This window comes from Quercus lobata, chromosome 10 (assembly GCF_001633185.2).
Source record: "Quercus lobata isolate SW786 chromosome 10, ValleyOak3.0 Primary Assembly, whole genome shotgun sequence".
NCBI classification, from domain to species: domain Eukaryota; kingdom Viridiplantae; phylum Streptophyta; class Magnoliopsida; order Fagales; family Fagaceae; genus Quercus; species Quercus lobata.
Window position 1 is genome coordinate 8,375,016 of NC_044913.1, and position 19,935 is coordinate 8,394,950.

Consider the following 19,935-nt stretch of genomic DNA (forward strand, 5'->3'; position numbering starts at 1 on the left):
TAGTGACTGCAGGAGACTGTGTTGAGATTTTATTTATACAAGTGTGATGTACTACAGAGATGGAGGATGCAACCTCACATGCAGGCAAGGCATATATTGCACAATCAGTATTTTCTTCAGCAATCAGATGCATTACCGTTGTTCCATTCAAAGAGCTATTTTGGGCAGCATGATTTACTATATTATTATTTATGCTGAGCACAAATTTTTTGTTAAAAGGAAAGGATGTTTGTTGCCCAAATTGGGCAGGAATGTCTAATATTTTCTCTTTACCCCAATAGTATGGGCAATCACAGAGCAATCTTCTATAACAAAATTTCCCCCTTCTTTTACTTTTCCCATATGAATCTCCAACCTTTCAACAAGGTTGAACCTTCAAAGGCATTGTAGCGGTGCAGGACTCAAAAAGGAAATCTATCCGGCAAATGCCGAGTGATAGAGCTGTTCTTTAGAAGATAATCCATGCATTAGCAAATTGCAACAGTTTCAAAGCATTCAATTGCAATAAACCACATCAGCTCAAAAAAAATGAATGATGTAATCTATAATATTATGATCACATGTATTTATTACCACTTTCACCACTAGATACATAAGCAAGCTTGGCAATTGCATCAATGAGTGAAATTGATGCAATTGCATTGAGCAAAACAGCAGCCCACACACTGCAGGCAGCAGCTATTCAGTGCAGAAATCCAGCAGCTACGCAGTGCAGAGAAACCAATGCAGAGGGAAAAAATAGCAATATCCCACTGCATGCAGTAGCAGGACCCGACAATGTGTATAAAGAAAAATATGGTAGTGCTTGAAGTGTGGGCAAAAATAGTTCAAGTTTGAGATGATTGTAATAAATAAATGCAAAAATAGTTCAATTAATCAAAAGGCCAATAGTGAATTTGGACCATAAAAAGTATCCAATATTAAAGAAGTTACACTTGATAAGTTATAACAATAAAAGTACCCAAAACACGCATTGGTAAATAAACTGATACGCGACAACAAAACAAAGTAATGTCACTTGTAGCAATTAGTAAACAAATTATTGATCACATGCTAAAGAACACAGTGGTCTGCCAAGAAAACTCCTTGTCCATGCTACAAAACACAGTGATCTGCCACACTAAACTCCTTGCTCTTGCCAAAAAATTATTGATTCATCCAAAGCCACACTAAACTTCTTGCATGCTAAACTCCTTGCCCATGCTACAGAACACAATGGTCTGCCAAAAAAAAAAAAAAACTCATGATTTATTAATCACATCAATAGATACTCTATAGCCTAATTCTTGAAATTTTCATTTATACTAAAAAATATATATATGCACAAAATACCTTGTTAATGGTAAGCTGTAGATACTACCACCACACTAAGTACACATCCATGGAATCTAATGAATACCAGCACTACCATCCCTTGCAGAATAATCAGACGCAATGCTTGATGCCTACCATTTTCAAGTAAAATTGAAATAGAATAAGCACTAAGTGGAAACAAAATAAGAGTTACTTCCAAAAGAAATAAGCACCACTTAGATTCTTTCCTTCAATAAAGCAAAATATAAGACACCTCCAAGTATGAAAATAACATTTAAATGTCTAAAACAGAATATATGTGCAAGAAAATTACCTGTGTTACTTGTGTATAGTTAACAGATAAAGAAGCTGGGATGTTGACAGTAGAACTTGTCACAGGAGTTTCTCCACAAGCATGTTTCCTTTTCCTTGATCCTTTTTCAATAAAACTTTTAGGCCGACCTTTAACACGAGATGTGCCTATTTTTTTCTTAATCCCAGTTGCTTTATAAGCTGATATGACAGATGCAACATCTACATGTTCATTATGAGAAGGATCCATCCCAATTTCATTGGAAGGTAAATCTTTTTTTTTTTTCAAAATCCTTTCCACATCAAGATTTAATTCAACCATCTTCTTAGCTAAAAACACAGATGCTTCTTCAGTTTCAGCAGCCTTACTTGCAATGTTAACTGCATTACGACACAAATCTTTGTACCGATTTGTTATATCCAACTTAGGATCTTCTTTCACAATGCAACCATAGCTATCTAGTACACATCCAACTCTCGCTTGCTTAGTCCACCGCTTCAAAATGTATCGAGAAGGAAGTAGTTTTATATTTTGAATATCTAGCACCTTTAATGCATGACTACATAAAAACCCAGCAAACTCAAATTTGTTACAGCTGCAAACAACTGTTTGGTCTGTAGAATTGAAGATAACCTTATGTTCTCGAGTACACCCATACATGCAAACCTTGTACTCAAACAATGGTGAAATATCATAGCATGTATTAACAACCATGTCCAAAGACTTCTTATACTCTTCTTGAAAGAAATTAAAGATTTTGGGTGTGTAAACATCCCTTGAGTTCTTCAACAAAAGCACTTCCACTCTCAAAACTGGCAAACGCTGGCTCATGTCATAATTGGAATCCAACTCATTGTGGCGTAAGTCTTCAAGTAACCTTTCAAAATGACTAAAAAATTCCAGCACATTATTGGTTGACTTTAGATAATGTCTCAAGCGACTATTGAAGCTTTCACTCAATTGTGTGGTCGTCATATTTGTGCAAAAATGATTTCTACCATATACCATCGCCCATTTTTCTCTAACTTCAAAAATGAATTTCAGCCAGCTATTTTCTTGAAGACCATGTTTATCTAACATTGATTCCCATGCTTGAAAAAAATCATCCTCATACTCATGATCACACATACAACTTTTAAATTCTGCAGCAAATGAATTTGAACTCTGAAAATAACTGTTGAGTTTTTTGAGAGCATTTTGATATATATGCCATCGGCATAAACGATGATGAGATTCTGGTAACACTTCTGCAATTGCTTTAGCCATTGCTGGATCTTGATCAGTAAAAATTGTAACCGGCTTCTTTCCACACATCACTTTTAAGAGGGTTCGAAATAACCATGAAAAAGTTTCAGCTGTTTCATCATACAACAATGCAGCACCAAAGACCACAGTTTGTCTATGATGATTCACTCCAATTATAGGTGCCAATGGACGACGATTTTTATTGGTTCGATACGTAGTATCAAAACAAACTACATCACCAAATAAATCATAATCCACAACCATTTTAGGATCCGCCCAAAATATATTAGTTATTTGATCATCAACATCCAACTGTATCTCATAGAAAAATGAAGCATTTTCAGACTTTCTCATCTCAAAATAATGAATAAGGGTAAATGCTTCTCCCTCTTTCATTTCCCTCATCCGTTTAGATTGTAAATGATTACTAATATCTTTAAGAGTAAAACCAAGATTTTCCCTACCTCCAGCTTGTTTACTCATGAACTCAAAAACTAATTTTTGCCTAATCCCAGAGCGATTTGCTAATTCAGCTTCAGCTGCTTGGGCAGCTGATATCTTCCTTTGTGATGGCAATTTATGTTTACTCCGTGGAGTTACAACTTCATGATTGTGTTTCGCTTCAAAAAGGGTAATACGATATTTACCATTTTTTTGACGACTGATAACCATTTGGGCTTCGCAACCACATCTTAATTCCATTCTAGATTTCTTTCCATCATATGCAACTTCCTTCTTGTAACCAGCTTTAAAACAACAATACTTGCGGGATATGATAGTTGTTTTATCTGTCTTACTTCTGTTCAGCCAATCTCTTCGAATACTGAATCCAACATATCCAGCATATATATTATAATATAGATATGCCTCATCCTCTGAATCAAACTCCATTCCAATTTTTGGAGTTATATCTTCTTTAGTGTCTGCATTTTCTCCAATTTTTGGAGTTGTATCTTCCTCTGAATCAATAGACACAACTTCTTCAAGGTTGCTCTTCCCATCTTTCTCCATAACCTGTAAATTAACAAACATAATTTATTGCTTTTGATGAACTAAGTTCACTGAAAATATAAAAAATTACTACAATATATGATGGAATTGTTGAAAGAAGTTAAAAAAAAAAAAAAAAGTTTTGCAATGTATATGCATGAAGAAAGAATCAATAGTATATCAATCCAGCAATGTTATGTTTTGCAATGTTTTGCTAATATCAACCCAGCAACTTCCAAAATATGCAAATCAAGATATTTGTATTTAATTCTCTAAGATTAGTGTATGGTTGCTGTTCTAAGAATCTTTTGCCTTTCCAATTTCAATTTCTGATTTGAACTATCAATCAGACACCAAAGACAACATCATACATTGAAAAAAAAAATTAGAACTCAGCTTCATCAAGGTGAACTCAGCCATTGGAAAACTCTTTCAAACCTCAAAATAACACAAACCAAGAAACTAGAATTGAAACCCCAAATTAAAATTAACCAAAGCAATACTAAGACAGACCCATTAACCAAAATTGAAACCTTCATCAGAAATAGCAAAAGGAAAACTCTACCAAACCTCAAAATAACACAAACCTAGCAGCTAGAATTGAAAACCCAAATCAAAACAAACCGAAGCAATAATAACACAAACCCAACAACAAAAATTGATACCCAGATCATAATCAACAAAGAAAAACTCTATAAAACCTAAAAATAACACAAACCCAACAGCTAAAATCAAAAACCTATAATGAGATTCAGCAAATTCTTACCAACGAATTTTCTTAGTGCCAGCCAACCAATCTGTGAAAACAGAGCGAGATAGAGAATTCAGAGAGCTTGATTCGTCTATTTCATCTAATCTGAGTGAGAGAGAGAGAAGGAAAGAAAGAGAGAAAGAGAAGAACAAAGAGGGAAAGAGAGGATGGTAGGAGCAAAGATGTTTGGCGGGAGTTCAAGAGTCAGAATGTCTTCTGGAACAGGGGAAAAATAAAAGAAGGAAAAGAAACAAACGGGAAGAAAACGGCGGTGTTACTGTTAAGTAAGTGGACAGGTGTTTTAATTTTAAAAGGGGTACCTAATGTACTGTACCTAAGGTACTGTATCTAAGTTTTGCCCTTAGTATTATTTGTTTTCTTAGTATGCAATGGTAACTTTTAAGCTTTCTATTTTATTTTTTTATTTTTTTTTCCCTTTTAATTGATACTAAAGTCTAAAACCATGAATAATTAGTTCTGAATTGAGAAAATGTTTTATGGTAAACTTTTATATTTATTATAATATATATATATACACACAGACACATACATACATACATACATATATATATATATATATATATTTATATTTATAAATATAAAAAATAGCGGTAAACCCGAAACGGTACACCAGTATTGACCGGTATCCGAAATATATCGTACCAGTGGCCAAACCAGTACGGCCTCCGGTACGGTATTAACATCCTTGCGCCAATGTACTTCACATTCTTTCTCATGCTTATTGTTTACTTTTTCTTTTTCTTTTTTCTTTTTTTGTTTCGATGGGTTGATAATTTTCTCAAAAACGCAATGTAACAGCAATTAAGAAAATTTACATTAGAAATTATGACTACTTGCATTAATCTTTTTCACAATACAAACTCGATCGGTGAGAGATCTAGCTTGATTCTTCAATACCACAACCACAAGCAATCTCATTTATGACTTAGCTATAGTAAGGATAACAAATTCAAATGTTGGTCAATGTTGTTATCTAAATGCATTAATTTCTTGTGTCATTAATTCTTCATTTCATAGGCTCCAAACTCTTGCTAGTATTTTAATTTCACAGCAATCCAATAGTTTGGCTTTATCCATTATAACTGAAATATTTATTTAATATCAGCCAATCAGTATGCTCCACATTCGACTATATTTGCAGCCTTATATTGTATAAAATTCCTCCAAGCGTCAATTTTAGAACATTGATATGCTGCCTTGGCTCAATAATTGTTGGCACAAACACATTGATAAATTTCTTCTATATTAACCCTCTTTTAAATGTTATAGGATGCATTTGCTGCTGCTACTGATACTACGTACGTAGCCTTAGAGTGGACAATGTCAGAGCTGCTAAGGCACCCAAAGACTGAAGAAACTGCAAAAAGGATATAACAAAGGATGATTTGGATAAAATGCATTACTTAAAGGCAGTCATCAAAGAAACTATTCGCCTACATCCAATGTTATTTGTACGAGAATCGATTCAAGATATGAAAATACAAGGGTATGACATTGCGGTTGGAACAAAGGTTTATATCAATGCATGGGCAATTGGAGGAGAACCTGTGTCATGGGATGAACCAGAGGAATTTAAGCCAGAAAGGTTCTTGACTTCTTCGATAGATTTTAGAGGACATGACTTCCAACTGATTCCATTTGGAGCTGGTAGGAGGGTTTGCCCCGGAATGGCCTTTGCCATAACTACAATGGAGATTGTTTTGACAAGTCTTATGCACAAATTTAATTGGACATTGCCTGGATGTGCAAGAGCAGAGGATTTGGATATTACTGAATCTTTTAGTCTAACCATTAATAGAAATTTTCCTCTTATTGCAATTGCAACTCAATATTCTAGCTAGTATATGGATAGGGAATTCATATTAGTAGTTGAAGAACCCCCCAAGTTCAGTTCTGCTATCAAGAATCTACAATTGGTCAGTTTGAATTTCTCTTTTTTCTTCACTCCATTTTGGATGCTGAGAATGGAACTGGGAAATATCTTCAACTGAAAGGAAAATAAATTTTTCATCAAAAAAAAAAAAAAAAAATTTAATGTACTTGTATTGTATCCTCAATTGCAGAACATTTATGTGAGGAAATTCTAATGTATGCGCAATAACGTAAACATTAGCTTGACCAAAACCATGCTTTTAAGTAAAATAAAGCAAGTTGTCTTGTAGAGAAAAATGAAGGGCCAAGGTACATATGAAGCAAATTAAACAGAGAAATGGTCGATCTAAGGCCATATCTTACACTTAAAAGATCTCCAAAAAAAGGACTTTAGACTCAAAATGTAAGGACAAACAGAGGAAGTAGCTCATGCCAATTGCCCAGGGGCACAAATAAATTCCCAGATACCCATTGCATGAAAAAGCTCACTGTATAAAATAAAACACTTGGTATAAATTAAGATCCTGTTCTTCATCCATGAGAAGCTTGTGACCAATGCTGTCAGAGGCATAAGTTCTGTCAAGATATGCCGATGGAACCGTCCACTCCTCGCACTTTCTCTTTTTCAGATTACAAAAGTCTATGCTATTGCTACAGTCTAGCTCATACTCATGATTGAGCTTGGCTATATCTCTAGTAACCCCAACCCCTACGAAAGTGAATTTGGAGTCCACCAAAAAGCTAGAGATGGATTTGAGGATATTAATGGATATGGACCCAAGGGGGAAAATCCAAGTGATATCTAGCATTAGAGAAGCGGATTGGAATTTTGAAACTTGAGGCAAAATCAAAATTACTCCCAATTTTAAGGGTGTAATGTGAAATTTAGAATATGATTTTATAGCCCTCTCCGTTTGTTGACATCACAATACTACTGTTTTCAAATGTTGTTCCCAAAAGAAGAAAAAAAAAATGGTTGTGAAAATTTGTGGGACGGGTTTGGCACTTATTAACCTGAGGAGGTCAGGTTGGGTTGGAAAGTACCCCAAACCCAACCCAACCTAACACATACTCGCCCCTATCCTATGTATATCTTTCATTTTATTACACACACACACACACATATATATATATATATATATATAAAAGTTGAATTCAAGTTACACCTGATGTAACTCTAAACAATATCATACCATCCAATAACTTGTTATTTAATTCATACATACATACATGCATACATATATATATGTGTGTGTGTGTGTGGGGGGGAGGGGGGTTGAGTTCAAGTTACACTTGATGTAATTCTAAGCAATGTTATATTACCCAATAACTTATTATTGAATTCATATTTCGAAAATCCAACCAGTGAATTATATGTTCTATATGTTCCTAACATGCATACCAATTTTCATGCCAATCGGATGTGATTTACCATTTGATCCATAAACTTATTTTTTACACATTATTTTAAACTACAAAAACTTGAATTTAAACAATTTATTGATGACTTGACTATTGATCTTTGATCATCTTCAAATTTTGTAAATATGGAGAATATATAAAGATAATATAATCCAACAAAGAATTAGGTGGTGCTATATATATATATATATATATATATATATCTTTCATTTTATTGCACGCGTAAACCTTTTTTTAGAATTGTGTCATAGCATTTTTTGCCATATACTTTTGTTATTAATTATATATTTTACCTTTTTTTGGCTTTAAGCCAAGTTAGAACTAGGGATGGGAATGGCACAAGGCGAGGTCAGATTAGGAGTGCTCTACCCTAGCCCTGCAAAAGAACTGCCCTCCCTAATCCCCACCTCGCCCCGTCCACACATAATTTAAAACTTAATATATAAACAAACAAATAAAATACCCAAAAACATAAATAATATATTCAATATTCAATAACACAATCCAAAGTTTTTGTCAAGCACATTCTCCCAAAAAAAAAAAAAAAGTTTTTATTTAGCAATACTAGTTCAACAAAACATGATCATCCCAATGTATCCAAATGTGAATCCAACATTCTATTTTCATCCACCATGGTATATTAAAATCTAAAAGCTACAACCTAGATATTAATGTATGCAATAATGCATTATACCTTTACACATTCTTAAAATAATTGTAACTTACCAATCAAGATAGGATCATCACTTTTTACTACCATGAATTTACATATTCTTGAACCTAAATGTAATTTATAATAGAAAATACATGTAATACAAACAGCTAGGGTGAAAACACTATTTATTTGCTTTTAGTTTATACTCATCCAAAAAAAAAAAAAAAAACTTCTTCCACCAAATTTGAAGGATCTAGCTTCGTTCCTACTTAGAGAACCATATGTCATTTTCATCAACTTCAAGAGATAGAGACAATAAACACCCACTTCGGTCAAATTTGGTCCAATTTGGTCATATTCGGTCTATTACGGTCCACTTCGGTCCATTTGTTCCATTTCAGTCCATTTTAGCTCATTTAGTCCATTTTGGTCCAATTCGGTCCATTTGCTCCACTTCAATCCATTTCAAATGAGTATAAACTGAAAATAAATAAAGCTGTTAACTTTCACTCCTTTTTTTTTTTTTTTATAGAAAACTTTGTGTAAAGATAGTTTTCCATATTTTCCAGTATTTAGTAGTATCAAAAAAAATAAGTCACAGGAAAACTATGTATGGCTTTAGAGATTGTTTTCCAATAAATTTTTTGGAAAACAACAAATTAAATAAGGGAAGTTAGAAGTGTTTTTTAACTCATTTAAGGTTTCTACCAAACATAGGAAAATGAGACAGTTTTATAGAAAATATTTTTTAAAAAATTACTCATTTTCTAGAAAATATTATCGCCAAAACAAACAAAGCGTTATTATTTATATTTTTTTAAAGTTAATGAAAATGACATATGGCTTTTTAAGCCGGAGTAGAACTTGACTCTTCAACCAAGGCCTTTTGCAAATTTTGAGACTACTCTAATGATTCACCAACACCAAACAACAACAAAGAACTCTAAAGGATTCTATGTGTGTTTAGTTTTAAACTTCTCTATGGAATTTGGAAATTTGGAGAGAGAGAAGGTAGAGAGAACAATGTGATTTTTCTCCCTAACTCCTCAATATAGGAATTGGGCGTAGAATCTCATGATTTATGAGGGTTATATAGAAAAGTTTATAGATAAGTATTGTAGAAAGGTGAATAACAAATTTCTCTCAAGTTCTAGCAATCTTGCTCAACTAAGAAACTGGCAAGAGAGAGGCAAGATTGTTTTTCAAAATAGGTAAAACTCATCTAACCCATGTAATTTCACTCGACCGAGATTCTTCATACTTCAGCTTCACATTCAATATTTTGACCTCTTAAACCAATACAAATTTACACATAATTGTACATGATATATAAAATAAAAAATAAAAAATTAATTAATTAAGAACTGAAAATGTATATGTAATTTGGGCATGGAATATACCAACACACTAAAATCCTAACAAAATTAAATCAAAGTTTACAAAAAATTTTCCTGTCTTTGAAATTGTGTTATAGTGTGCTATGTTTTTCCAATTTGTTTCTCTACTAATAATTTTTTAAGTTTCAAATAAATTATTTAAATTATTAATTCGTTTAAAGAGGATTACCATGATAATCAGAACTCATAACAAAAAATACTTTTTAATACTCAAATAATTGATAGACATATTTAAATGCATAGCCAATATTATGTTTATAAACTCAAATTTTCGATTCCGAAAAAGCTAAGTATTAACTCAAACATAAATCACATCAAAGTTATAAGAGGGAGGGATACTACTTGTGTTGAGGAACTCAAAAACACAACACCAAAACATATTGACCTAAAATAAAGTTATTAAAAAAAAACCCACACACACAATGTTGCATCCACCTATAGTAGAGTTGCAAGAAATATATATAAATAAAAAATAAAAATAAAATCAAGAGGGAGAGAGATAGAATAATCATTTTTTTAAGAGAAAATGTGAGAGATAATTACAAATTTATAGAAAATTAGATGAGAATAAAAAGAGTTAAAAAATATAGTAATAAACACTAAATTATCATAGTTATGCTATGTATTAAAATTACACTATATTCATATATACTATCTTTATAATGCAATAGGATAACATTTATAAAATCAAATAAAAGAAAAAAGATAATAACTTAAAAACACAATACTAAATTACATCAACCCAAAGTAGAGTTCTAAAGAACACAAAAGTTAATCACCTAAAATAGAGATGTAAGATAAATAAAAATAAATGAATAAAAAATCCACCAAAAATTGAAAAAAAAATTGAGAGATAGAGAGAAATAATTTTTTTTGTGTGGGAATTGGGAAAGCTATGCATAGAACGTAAGAGAATTGTAGATTTATCGTAAAATTATGAGAATAAGAAGAGATAAAAAAAATAAAGGAAAATAAATGGTTAGAGAAAAGTGATATCAAGGTAGTGTAACGATAAATTGGGGATTAATAAAAAGAAAAAAAAAAGTTATAAATATGAGAGAGAGAGAGTTGGAAATAAGTAGCTAATATGGCTCAATAAAAGCGTAACAACAATAAATGCTACACTTTAGTTTTTATATATATAATAACAAATATAAATATATATATATATATAGAGAGAGAGAGAGAGAGAGAGAGAGAGAGATAAGAAATTTAAGCCAAATTAAAGTAGAAGAACATACCATGAGAATTAACAAAAGATGATTATTATTAGAACAACAAAAGACTTTTTCTACATTTACATATATTGCTCACTATCACCCTTTTCTTCCTCTTACATAAACTTGAAACAAGGGATCAACTCTGGTTAAACGCGGATTGTGGACAATCGTTTTACAAATCGAATGAAATTTTCGTCCCTATCCAGCATGCTGATCCTCACATACTTAGGGCCAACCCCAAAGTGTGTTCCCCCTCTAGTCAAAATTTTATGGCCTTTTAGGAAGGTTTCGCAGTCCTCTATATCTTTTTCACATTTTAACCATGCGAAAGCTGCAAAGGGTATAGAAAAAATGAGTGTAAAATTATGTAAATTTACAAATTTATTACGGTAACTATATATATTTATACTGGCATTATTTATTTTGCATTTTTTATATTATTTTTTTTTATGTATTCTGAAGATGAAGAAAGAGAATGAATTGTTGTATATGAAGAAAAAATAATAATTAAAAAAATCAAGAAAAATTAATATTTTAATGAAATATACTATAAAATAGATAATCTAATATATAATGTTTTGAAAAGTGAGTGTAAAATTGAAAAAATAGATTCTTATGCTAAAATATATAGAAATTTTTGCAATAGCTGATGCGAATGCTCTTACCAGGCCGAGGCTCAGAGACTTGATTGAAAAAGGTGCAAAATGCAGGCGGAAATTTAGGCAAACTAAACATTCCGCTGTGCTCCACTGCCTCTCTCAACAACTTCCACCTCTCTGCCATATTGTGGTAGCTGAAGTCGAAAAAGGTTTCACCTACTTCTGAGTCGTCAACATTTTCATAGGTGTCAGAGACAGCTTTCAGAACCTTAGCTGCTCGAATTTGTGAATCCTTGGACACGCCTATGGTGTTGAGCTCAACAAATTTAGTCATTCTTTTTGCAACCTCTTTGTCCTTAACAATAGCCCAACTAGGAAATTTAAAAGCAAAGGCATTAGAAATTGTTAAATTTATGTGGTTGAATGATTAAAGTTATCATTCTCAATAGTTTAAGCTTTTGGGTAATTAGTAATTTAACATGATATTAAAGCAGAAGGTCTTATGTTCGATCTTAGTCTCCTCTACTCTACTTTCTATTTAAATCCCACATATTCGGCCTCACCAATTAAAAGGAAGTCTGAGCCCACATGTGAGAGGGTATGTTAGAATTATATGATTTAGGATCTGTTTGAATACCGTTAATTTTGCTAAAAATTGAAAACTTATTGTTGAAAACAAATATTTTTTAAAAAGTAAAACACTATTCATGCGTTTTTCACAAGTTGGCTGGTTCATGAATAGTGTCGTGGGACTAGCCCAAAAAGATGCAAAACGCGCAAACATCCTCAGGCAAACGCACGCTTATTGAAAACTTATTGTTGAGAACAAATATTTTTTAAAAGGTAAAACATTGTTCACGCGTTTTTCACAAGTTTGCTGGTTTATGAACAGTGTCGTGGGACCAGCCAAAAAAGACGCAAAATGCGCATACATCCTCAAGCAAAGGCACACTTAATGATTAAATTTATCATTTCCTATCGGCCTAAACTTTTGGACAATCGGTAATTTAACAAAAATGAAACCAATGCAACACACGACTTGCATTACAGAACAAAGAATTAGCACAAACCAATTCTACAGCTATTAATATGATTATCTTGATATGATCAACTTACCCAATCCGCATTCCTGCATGGCCTGTGCTCTTTGAGACTGTGAACAACATGAGTTCATGGTCTGCAGGGGAAGAAATAGGAGTATATTGCGGCCAATAGTAGGCGAGGTCATGAAGCAATGTGCCCTTATTTCTATTAACCACTGAATGCCTTGCAGTCCCGTCAGGGTTGTTAGGAGATGTAACTAGTTCAATGTAAGGCCCCTCTTTGCTGAAGTTATGTGCCTCACCAGCCCATTTGTAAAGGCCCGACTTTAGGCAATCCGTCATAGCCGGGTAGGACTGCAGGTAATTTGTAACTCAATTATAAATTGATTCATCTTATAGATGTTATTTTCTAATAGGCAGTTACAGATAAGTTCTTTGTTTTAAAAGAATGAAGAATCAACCAAATGTAGATTTTTCAGCATTCAGAATACCAAACCAAGCTAGAAATCTAATATCTTTGGCAAATTTTTAAAATTCCTCCGCTTTGACATTAGCTAGGACCTTATGAAACTGGTTATTAACTAATTATTATGAACAAATGGTATCAAAGTTCAGGGTGGTGTGTGGTGAAAGTGGCGAGGCATTTTGGATCCCTACCCAAGAGAGAACAAAGCAAGCCGAAAGAGCTCACACAAACTATCCTGGAAAAGTGCCCAACAAAGGAGTGTTGCCAATGCCAAAAGAGCTCACAGTTCCAATGGGCAAGAATGTATGAGCTGATACCCATGGATGAGCATGTGGGGTTGACACATGGTTCCCGTTGATGGCATATGGAAGGCCCATGGATGACATTTTGGTAATGGAAAAAGGTCAGAGGCAAATGAGAGCTAATAGAACTTGTTCTTGGTGCATAGAAAGACAAAAACTCACAAGTAAGGGAGAAATTGTTGAGAATACACATGTAAATGAAGTCTCACATTGAATAAGAATAACAAAAATGAGTAGCTAATATAACACAATTGGGCTCAAACTCATAGGTTTAAGTCTTTGTGTTAGGTGGTATCTCCATATGTTATATTAACTACTCAGTTGGCATCTTAGTACAAAGAAGATAAGGTATCTGTGTCATAATATCCCAAGTCATAAGGGTCAGTGAGGATACAGCTGTCTAATTAGACTATGGCTTACAGTTTACTCTAAAATCTGCGAGGTCTGTGTTTCTTAGGGGACAAAGAAAGGTGAAAAAGATACGGACTTGTTGTACCATGTCCTTTTGAATTCTATGTATGTGGACTGGATCATGACAGTCATCATAGAAATTGATATTAATACCATTTTCCTAATGCAATTTCCTGCGATACTAAGCTGCTAGAAAAGTAGTGTGCAGACAGTGCATATGACACAATCACACAACACATTCAACCAAAAAGATTTTGCTATCATGCTATGCAATATAGTTGACTTGTTTTTAATAAGGGTAATTTGACTTTCCAAGTTCAAGAACATTTAAGGAATGCCTTCTTTTAAACGGTTCTTATACATCTGAAAGTACAAGGTGTATTTGAATAACCATTTGAAAGGTAAATTTTTAATAATATTCATCCAATCAAGTTTGGCACATGCAAGTTTGCGGTCCCATGTGCATTGTGAGGATTTGTTGAATGCTGTGCTTGGTAAATGTGTCAATGCGCATTAGCGCAAGCGTGAGGAAGAAAGAAAAGAAGATAGGGAAAGCATAATCGAAGTGCGGGGAAAATAATTGAGATGCCAAAGTAGAGTATTAGAAAATTAATTAAGAGTTGAAAAATCTTGATAGTGCTGCAGAAACAAATTGCATGATACTATATTTATGTTGGACAAGGTCAACAATCTAATACAATGCCATTAGTGAAAAGAAATATAAGCATGCCCACCTTGTAAAGGTGATTAAATTAATCATGATCATGATCAAAGTGATTAAATTAACCATATATGAAAGCACAGGAGTAAACCTTTAAGTTCATTGGTATTAACCATTCTCTTTGAATAGATTCTTTAACAATCATAACAACAAGTTGCTAGAATATCAAACTCAAGTTGATTAAATTAAGATATTAAACCAACAAAGAATAGTAATGAATGAAAATCCTTTATGCCACACTTTGATATTTAAGAGTATGTTCCACCATTTACGTTCTTTTATTTATTTTTTTCTCATAAAGTACCGAAAGTTTATGGTATTAAAAATATATATCATATACATTATTTATTGCAATTAGTGGAGTATAAAGTAAGACACTACAAATGGGACGATGAATTTTTATCATGTTGATTTCTTTTTACCATTAGCCTAAGACACCATTCAACTTTTGGTGTAAGTGTGGTTCGAACTTCAAATTTCTTATTTGAAGACTAGACTTTTTCAAATGAGCTAAAATAAAATTCACGATTAGATTTTTATTCTGTAACAATATAGTTTAACAACGTATGCCCTTAGGGTTTTACTAATAATGTTTTACTAACATATGCCCTTTGAACATACATTAACAAATCATTTTATGAAATTTTTTATAGAAAAATGAAAAGTGACCAACTTTTTTGACATTTTTTTAGTTTATCATAAAAAGTTTCTTAGAATAAGTGATTAATGTATGCCGCTCCCTAATATGAATATGACACTTACCGAATAGTAAGGGGCTTGAGATACCACACTTATTGGTTCAGATGCATCACTCGGTGAGAGAGCAAAGAGAGCAGCTAGATAGAGCTGAGATGAACCTGTACCAACAACAATGTGACGACCATCTGTGACAGCATTACCAACAACTTTGTGTAACCTGACCACCTGCTTAGCAAACTCAGGCTCCAAAAACCAGCAAATGTTGCTGATATCGGAAAAGTAGCTCATGTACTGCCACCCTGGGATCACAACTGTGGTTTTGTCCCCCATTTGTTGCCAATATTTTTCATACATTGTCGGATCACCGCTGTTGAAATAACATTATAAAATTAACATCTTTTAAGACAAATGTATGTTGGCCATCATATATAGTTACTATTATATTATTATCATGGTACATTTTAGAAATAAATTAATATTAATTCAGAACAAGTTTACAAATCCAATAAGTACTCTTTGCAATTGGTCTGCCTAGACAGTCCACCATAAAAATCTCAAATGGTCCAATGGCACCAATAAATTTGTTAGAGAAGCGAACTACCTACCTACTAATCATAAGAAAACAAAAACAAGAAAGAGAAAAGTCACCTCCCCAATAGAAACTGCCGAAAATGAAAAGACATTTTAATGGCAAGATTATTTTGTGAAAAATGTCACTTCTAGTTCTTGCTAAGTGAAAAAGACTGTACACAGCAATTGGGTTCTGAATTTACTTGTTAGGAGTAGGTGTGAGGATGGCAGCAATGTGGGACCCTATCTATCACATCTAACATAAGATCAATATGATGTTAATACATTATTTCTACCTAAGAAATCTTAGTTTTCATTGTGCTAATAAGTAAGATTTCCTTTATAAACTAAACAACTTATAAATGTCTACAAGGTAATATTTACATTATGGCAAATGTTAACAAGCCCGGTGCAGTGTTTGTTAAGGTTAGACTAATGTGGATTCTACTTAATAAAAAAAATTAAATAAATAGAAGAAAAAGACATAAACTGGCCTCACATCTTATTTTAATTTTTTTTTTTTTCTCTCTCTATGAAGCTGGCCTCACAACCTGAAAGCTACAAAAGAATGACCAAAAAAAAAGAAGACAGAAGGCTGCTGTTACGGGCACGCCCATTAACACAATCCTTACATTATTAGTACAATATAAACCTATGTTAAATATCATTCAAAATAAAATAAAAATGTACGATATATGGCCCACTAAGTGGTAGATCTAGACAATCGCACCTTTTTTTTTTCTTTTTCTTTTTTTACTATATATGACCAGCAGAGGGCCTTAAAAGCTTGGGCGGCCTAAAAGTTCTGAGATTCAAACATCGCACGGAACAGCACTAAAGTTTGAGTCTTTACATCACACCAAAGGCCTAAAGGTGTCTGCATGCAGTGTGTGTACAAAGCCACATGCCTCCCACAGTCATCTATCTACTTCTAAGCCAGACTTATAGTGACTTGTGCAGTTGTGCCTGCTTAATTTGATATGTAAAGATTGGGGTCTCCAACTATCTTATATATATTATGTTTTTGTTCATGGATGTTACTGTGCACTTCTTAAAAAAAGCTTCAAAAGAATCCCACTTGCTGGGAAATAATAAGTCATAAAATTATGGAATTCAAGTTAAAAGTGGCTCGATTCCCTAAAAAGATGCACAATTATGTCTCTAATTAAAAGGTAACTTTGTGCACTTGTTAAAGAAGTTTTAAAAAGGTCACACTTGGATTAGAACAAGTGAAAACTAATAAAAATCCTCTTACACAAGACACCCCAACAGTGTTTGTGCAATTTAAAGTCCACAACTTAGGTACATAACATTTCACCCAAAAAAAAAAAAAAAACTTAGGTACATAATATAATGATGATGCTGTTGGTCAAATGTCAATGAGCACCACCTATGGTGCATGTTAGAATCTAGCAAATAGTAACACTAGCAGTCTAGCACCACCATCCCCCACCTTCCTTCAACTTTGGAACAGAGAAATGACAAAACGAGAGTCCTCGGTTGCAAAAGGATCCTGAGTTCCCAGGCCAAAATCTAACATGCACCATGGAAAATCTCAACCAATAGAAGGAACTGTATTTGTCTAGCAATGAAGTTAATACTCTACTGGTAAAAAGTAAGTTAACGCAGCACACGTTTTGGAATCCCAGCAGGACTAGGACTACACAGAGCTAGCAGTGTTGCCAATAACAATACTGTAATAAAAACAATAATTACTTGCCTGACCAATTGAGAAATATCACTGACAACATTTCAGGTTTCTGACATAGTAGGAGACCCTAGGATTTGTGCAGCTCTCATTGCTTACCTAATACTTCCCATTCTAAAAGCTGCTCATTTGGTATGAATTTACACTTATGCCCCTGAATTTTATTTTTTTTTGGCCCACTTTCTGGCTCTTTTCTTCTTTTTTTTTGGCTGAACACTTCCTGGCTCTTTGAGTGAGCAAACACTTGCTAAAACTATCATCAAATAGTTTCCTTACAAATTTTTCATTAAGTGAAAAAAAAAAAAAAAAAAAGAACAAAAAGACAAAAAAGAGCTAACTTTGTGATGTAATTGATAACAAAGAACTACAAGGGAGGTTAATGAGAGTTCAGGGCAAGTATTCCACAAGTTGAGATATATAAAGTATAAACTGAAAATAAAAAGAAACAGGGTGTTGCACTTACTGATCGAGATTGATAATTCTCTCCCCGCTATCCTGAGCTTCAGCCAGAGTAGTAATGGAAGAAAGAGAAGAAGACACAGACAAGCGAGTCCTTTGTGTAACTTGGTCTTTCTCAGATTCAAAACCCAACCAATTAAGGCCCTGTTCCCTCTCGAACACACTCCTCAAGATGAAACTCACATTCAAAGCTAAAGAAAGTACGAAGAAGTGCCTCATTGAGAAAACACTAGCAATTTGTACCATTGAAAAGTAAGAAACAGAGTAGTGAAATAGAGTAGTAAAATAGAGTATTGGAAGAAAGAAAGTCAGAAACAGAGTAAGAAAACAGAGTATTGAACAGTGAATGCAAGGAAGTGAAACAGTGATCTTGATATTTATAGCGAAGCCCAGAACATGGAAACAAAAAATTTGAATTGACAAATGGACCGCAGGGAAGTAATTGCATGCAATGGTTGGTGGTGAGCGTTATTGAAATTTTTTTTTTAATATTTTTTTGACTGATCTAGTTGAAGAAACAGAAAATGAAAACCAATCTAGACAAAATTGTGAAACAGAAAGTTAGTAGGCGGTTTTAAAACTTGGGAACTTGGAATTGGACTCTGAAACCCTGAAAAACTGACAGGTAATCTCTCAGATTCCTAGGGTTTCTAGAGCCTCTGTGCATGCAAACCCCCAATGTTCTATAATTTTGAAACTCTGCCCTCAGCTACCCAGTAAAGATTTTCATAGAAACATTCAAGTTATTGAAATAGTTGGCAAAAAAAAGCACAAAACAAAAACATGTTGAAAGAACATCAATAACCAGCATGTTAATTCCTATGAAATTCACAGAAACAATCACAAAGTGAAAACAACACAAAACACAAAAACAGAAAACAAAATCCCAAATCCTAATACATTTGCATGCTCTACTAGGAAAGACCAAAAGAAAGAAAACCCAGAAGTGAAAAACAGTGTAAAAAACTAAAATGTAACAAGAGGGTACTATGGATTATGGAACACCGAACACACTCCTTGGAAGACTTCACAACATGAGATTTCTCTCTGGAATCAAGAAATCACAAGTAAAAATCGCAGTTTTCCGATGTGTGAGATCTCGAAACAATAAACACTCCCACTAGGCTTGATTTCACTGTTCTATATTTATGTACAAGCAAAATATTTATTTATATATATTATATATATATATAAAATATATACTATATTATATACTATATACTACTCTATTATACTATGGGAGGTACGAGAAAAAGGAAGGGTTTTGAAAGAAAAAGCTGCTCTTATATGCTTTGTATTGCTCTGCATTGTTCAGTTTACTTTTCTTTTTTCTTTTCTTCTCAATAAATTTTGCTTTTCGCTTTTTCCTCTTTGTTCTATCGGAAACTATTAAGAAAAGCTTGTTATAAGTAACAAGAACTCTCTTAAATTTAAGTTTCTATTAAAATCTTATCAGTTTTTTTTATGTTTTTGGATGAATAATAAATCTTATCTTTTTTGAGTTGTGAGCATTTTGAGTTTTGCTTTGGATGGGAATTAAAGAAGAGAGAGATTCAGATAGCGAATAGTGTGAGAGAGACGTACGGGTTTGGTGAGAGAGATTCAGCGGTTGATTTTTGAACTTTTTGCTACCTCAAAAAAAAAAAAAAACTTTCTGATTTTTTATTTTTATTTTTTTGAGCAAATCTTTCTGATTAACTTGTAATGTAAATATGTAATTGCATTTGCTGCTTTTTTTTTTCCTTTTCTTTTTTCTTCTCTCCGTCTCTCTCCCTCTT

The 19,935-nt window shown here is 33.2% G+C and overlaps 3 protein-coding genes across 4 annotated transcripts; all 3 read right to left on the minus strand.

The window, feature by feature from the left end:
• Nucleotides 1-890: 890 nt before the first annotated feature.
• Nucleotides 891-2,559, minus strand: LOC115964023 (protein FAR1-RELATED SEQUENCE 5-like). The gene is made up of 3 exons (XM_031083308.1): nucleotides 1,628-2,559; nucleotides 1,333-1,445; nucleotides 891-1,220 (listed from the first exon to the last, which is right to left on the minus strand). Exons 1-2 carry the CDS (start codon nucleotides 2,435-2,437, stop codon nucleotides 1,389-1,391), a joined length of 867 nt encoding a protein of 288 aa, XP_030939168.1. The 5' UTR covers nucleotides 2,438-2,559; the 3' UTR covers nucleotides 891-1,220; nucleotides 1,333-1,388.
• Nucleotides 2,487-4,801, minus strand: LOC115964294 (protein FAR1-RELATED SEQUENCE 5-like). Its single transcript, XM_031083633.1, has 3 exons — nucleotides 4,608-4,801; nucleotides 2,612-3,865; nucleotides 2,487-2,495 (listed from the first exon to the last, which is right to left on the minus strand). The coding sequence occupies exons 2-3, from the start codon at nucleotides 3,860-3,862 to the stop codon at nucleotides 2,487-2,489; spliced, it is 1,260 nt and encodes a 419-aa protein (XP_030939493.1). The 5' UTR covers nucleotides 3,863-3,865; nucleotides 4,608-4,801.
• A 6,396-nt stretch (nucleotides 4,802-11,197) lies between these two features.
• On the minus strand, nucleotides 11,198-19,727 carry LOC115963732 (tryptophan aminotransferase-related protein 2). 2 transcript variants are annotated; one of them, XM_031082868.1, is made up of 5 exons: nucleotides 18,162-19,727; nucleotides 15,484-15,787; nucleotides 12,895-13,175; nucleotides 11,845-12,149; nucleotides 11,198-11,510 (listed from the first exon to the last, which is right to left on the minus strand). In XM_031082868.1, exons 1-5 carry the CDS (start codon nucleotides 18,401-18,403, stop codon nucleotides 11,326-11,328), a joined length of 1,317 nt encoding a protein of 438 aa, XP_030938728.1. In that variant the 5' UTR covers nucleotides 18,404-19,727; the 3' UTR covers nucleotides 11,198-11,325. The 2 variants fall into 2 exon arrangements, with proteins under 2 accessions (XP_030938728.1, XP_030938729.1); XM_031082869.1 differs by lacking the exon at nucleotides 18,162-19,727 and adding an exon at nucleotides 17,711-17,800.
• Nucleotides 19,728-19,935: the final 208 nt, after the last annotated feature.

What these genes read in the sequence shown, in the direction of transcription:
- LOC115963732 (XM_031082868.1), bottom strand. Translation starts at nt 18,403, where the DNA reads ATGGTACAAATTGCTAGTGTTTTCTCAATGAGGCACTTCTTCGTACTT. An exon ending in AGAATTATCAATCTCGATCA is followed by an intron (nt 15,788 to 18,161) that starts GTAAGTGCAACA and finishes TTATTTCAACAG; the next exon opens with CGGTGATCCGACAATGTATG. An exon ending in AGTCTCTGAGCCTCGGCCTG is followed by an intron (nt 11,511 to 11,844) that starts GTAAGAGCATTC and finishes TACCCTTTGCAG; the next exon opens with CTTTCGCATGGTTAAAATGT.
- LOC115964294 (XM_031083633.1), bottom strand. Translation starts at nt 3,862, where the DNA reads ATGGAGAAAGATGGGAAGAGCAACCTTGAAGAAGTTGTGTCTATTGAT.
- LOC115964023 (XM_031083308.1), bottom strand. Translation starts at nt 2,437, where the DNA reads ATGAGCCAGCGTTTGCCAGTTTTGAGAGTGGAAGTGCTTTTGTTGAAG. An exon ending in ACTATACACAAGTAACACAG is followed by an intron (nt 1,446 to 1,627) that starts GTAATTTTCTTG and finishes TGAAAATGGTAG; the next exon opens with GCATCAAGCATTGCGTCTGA.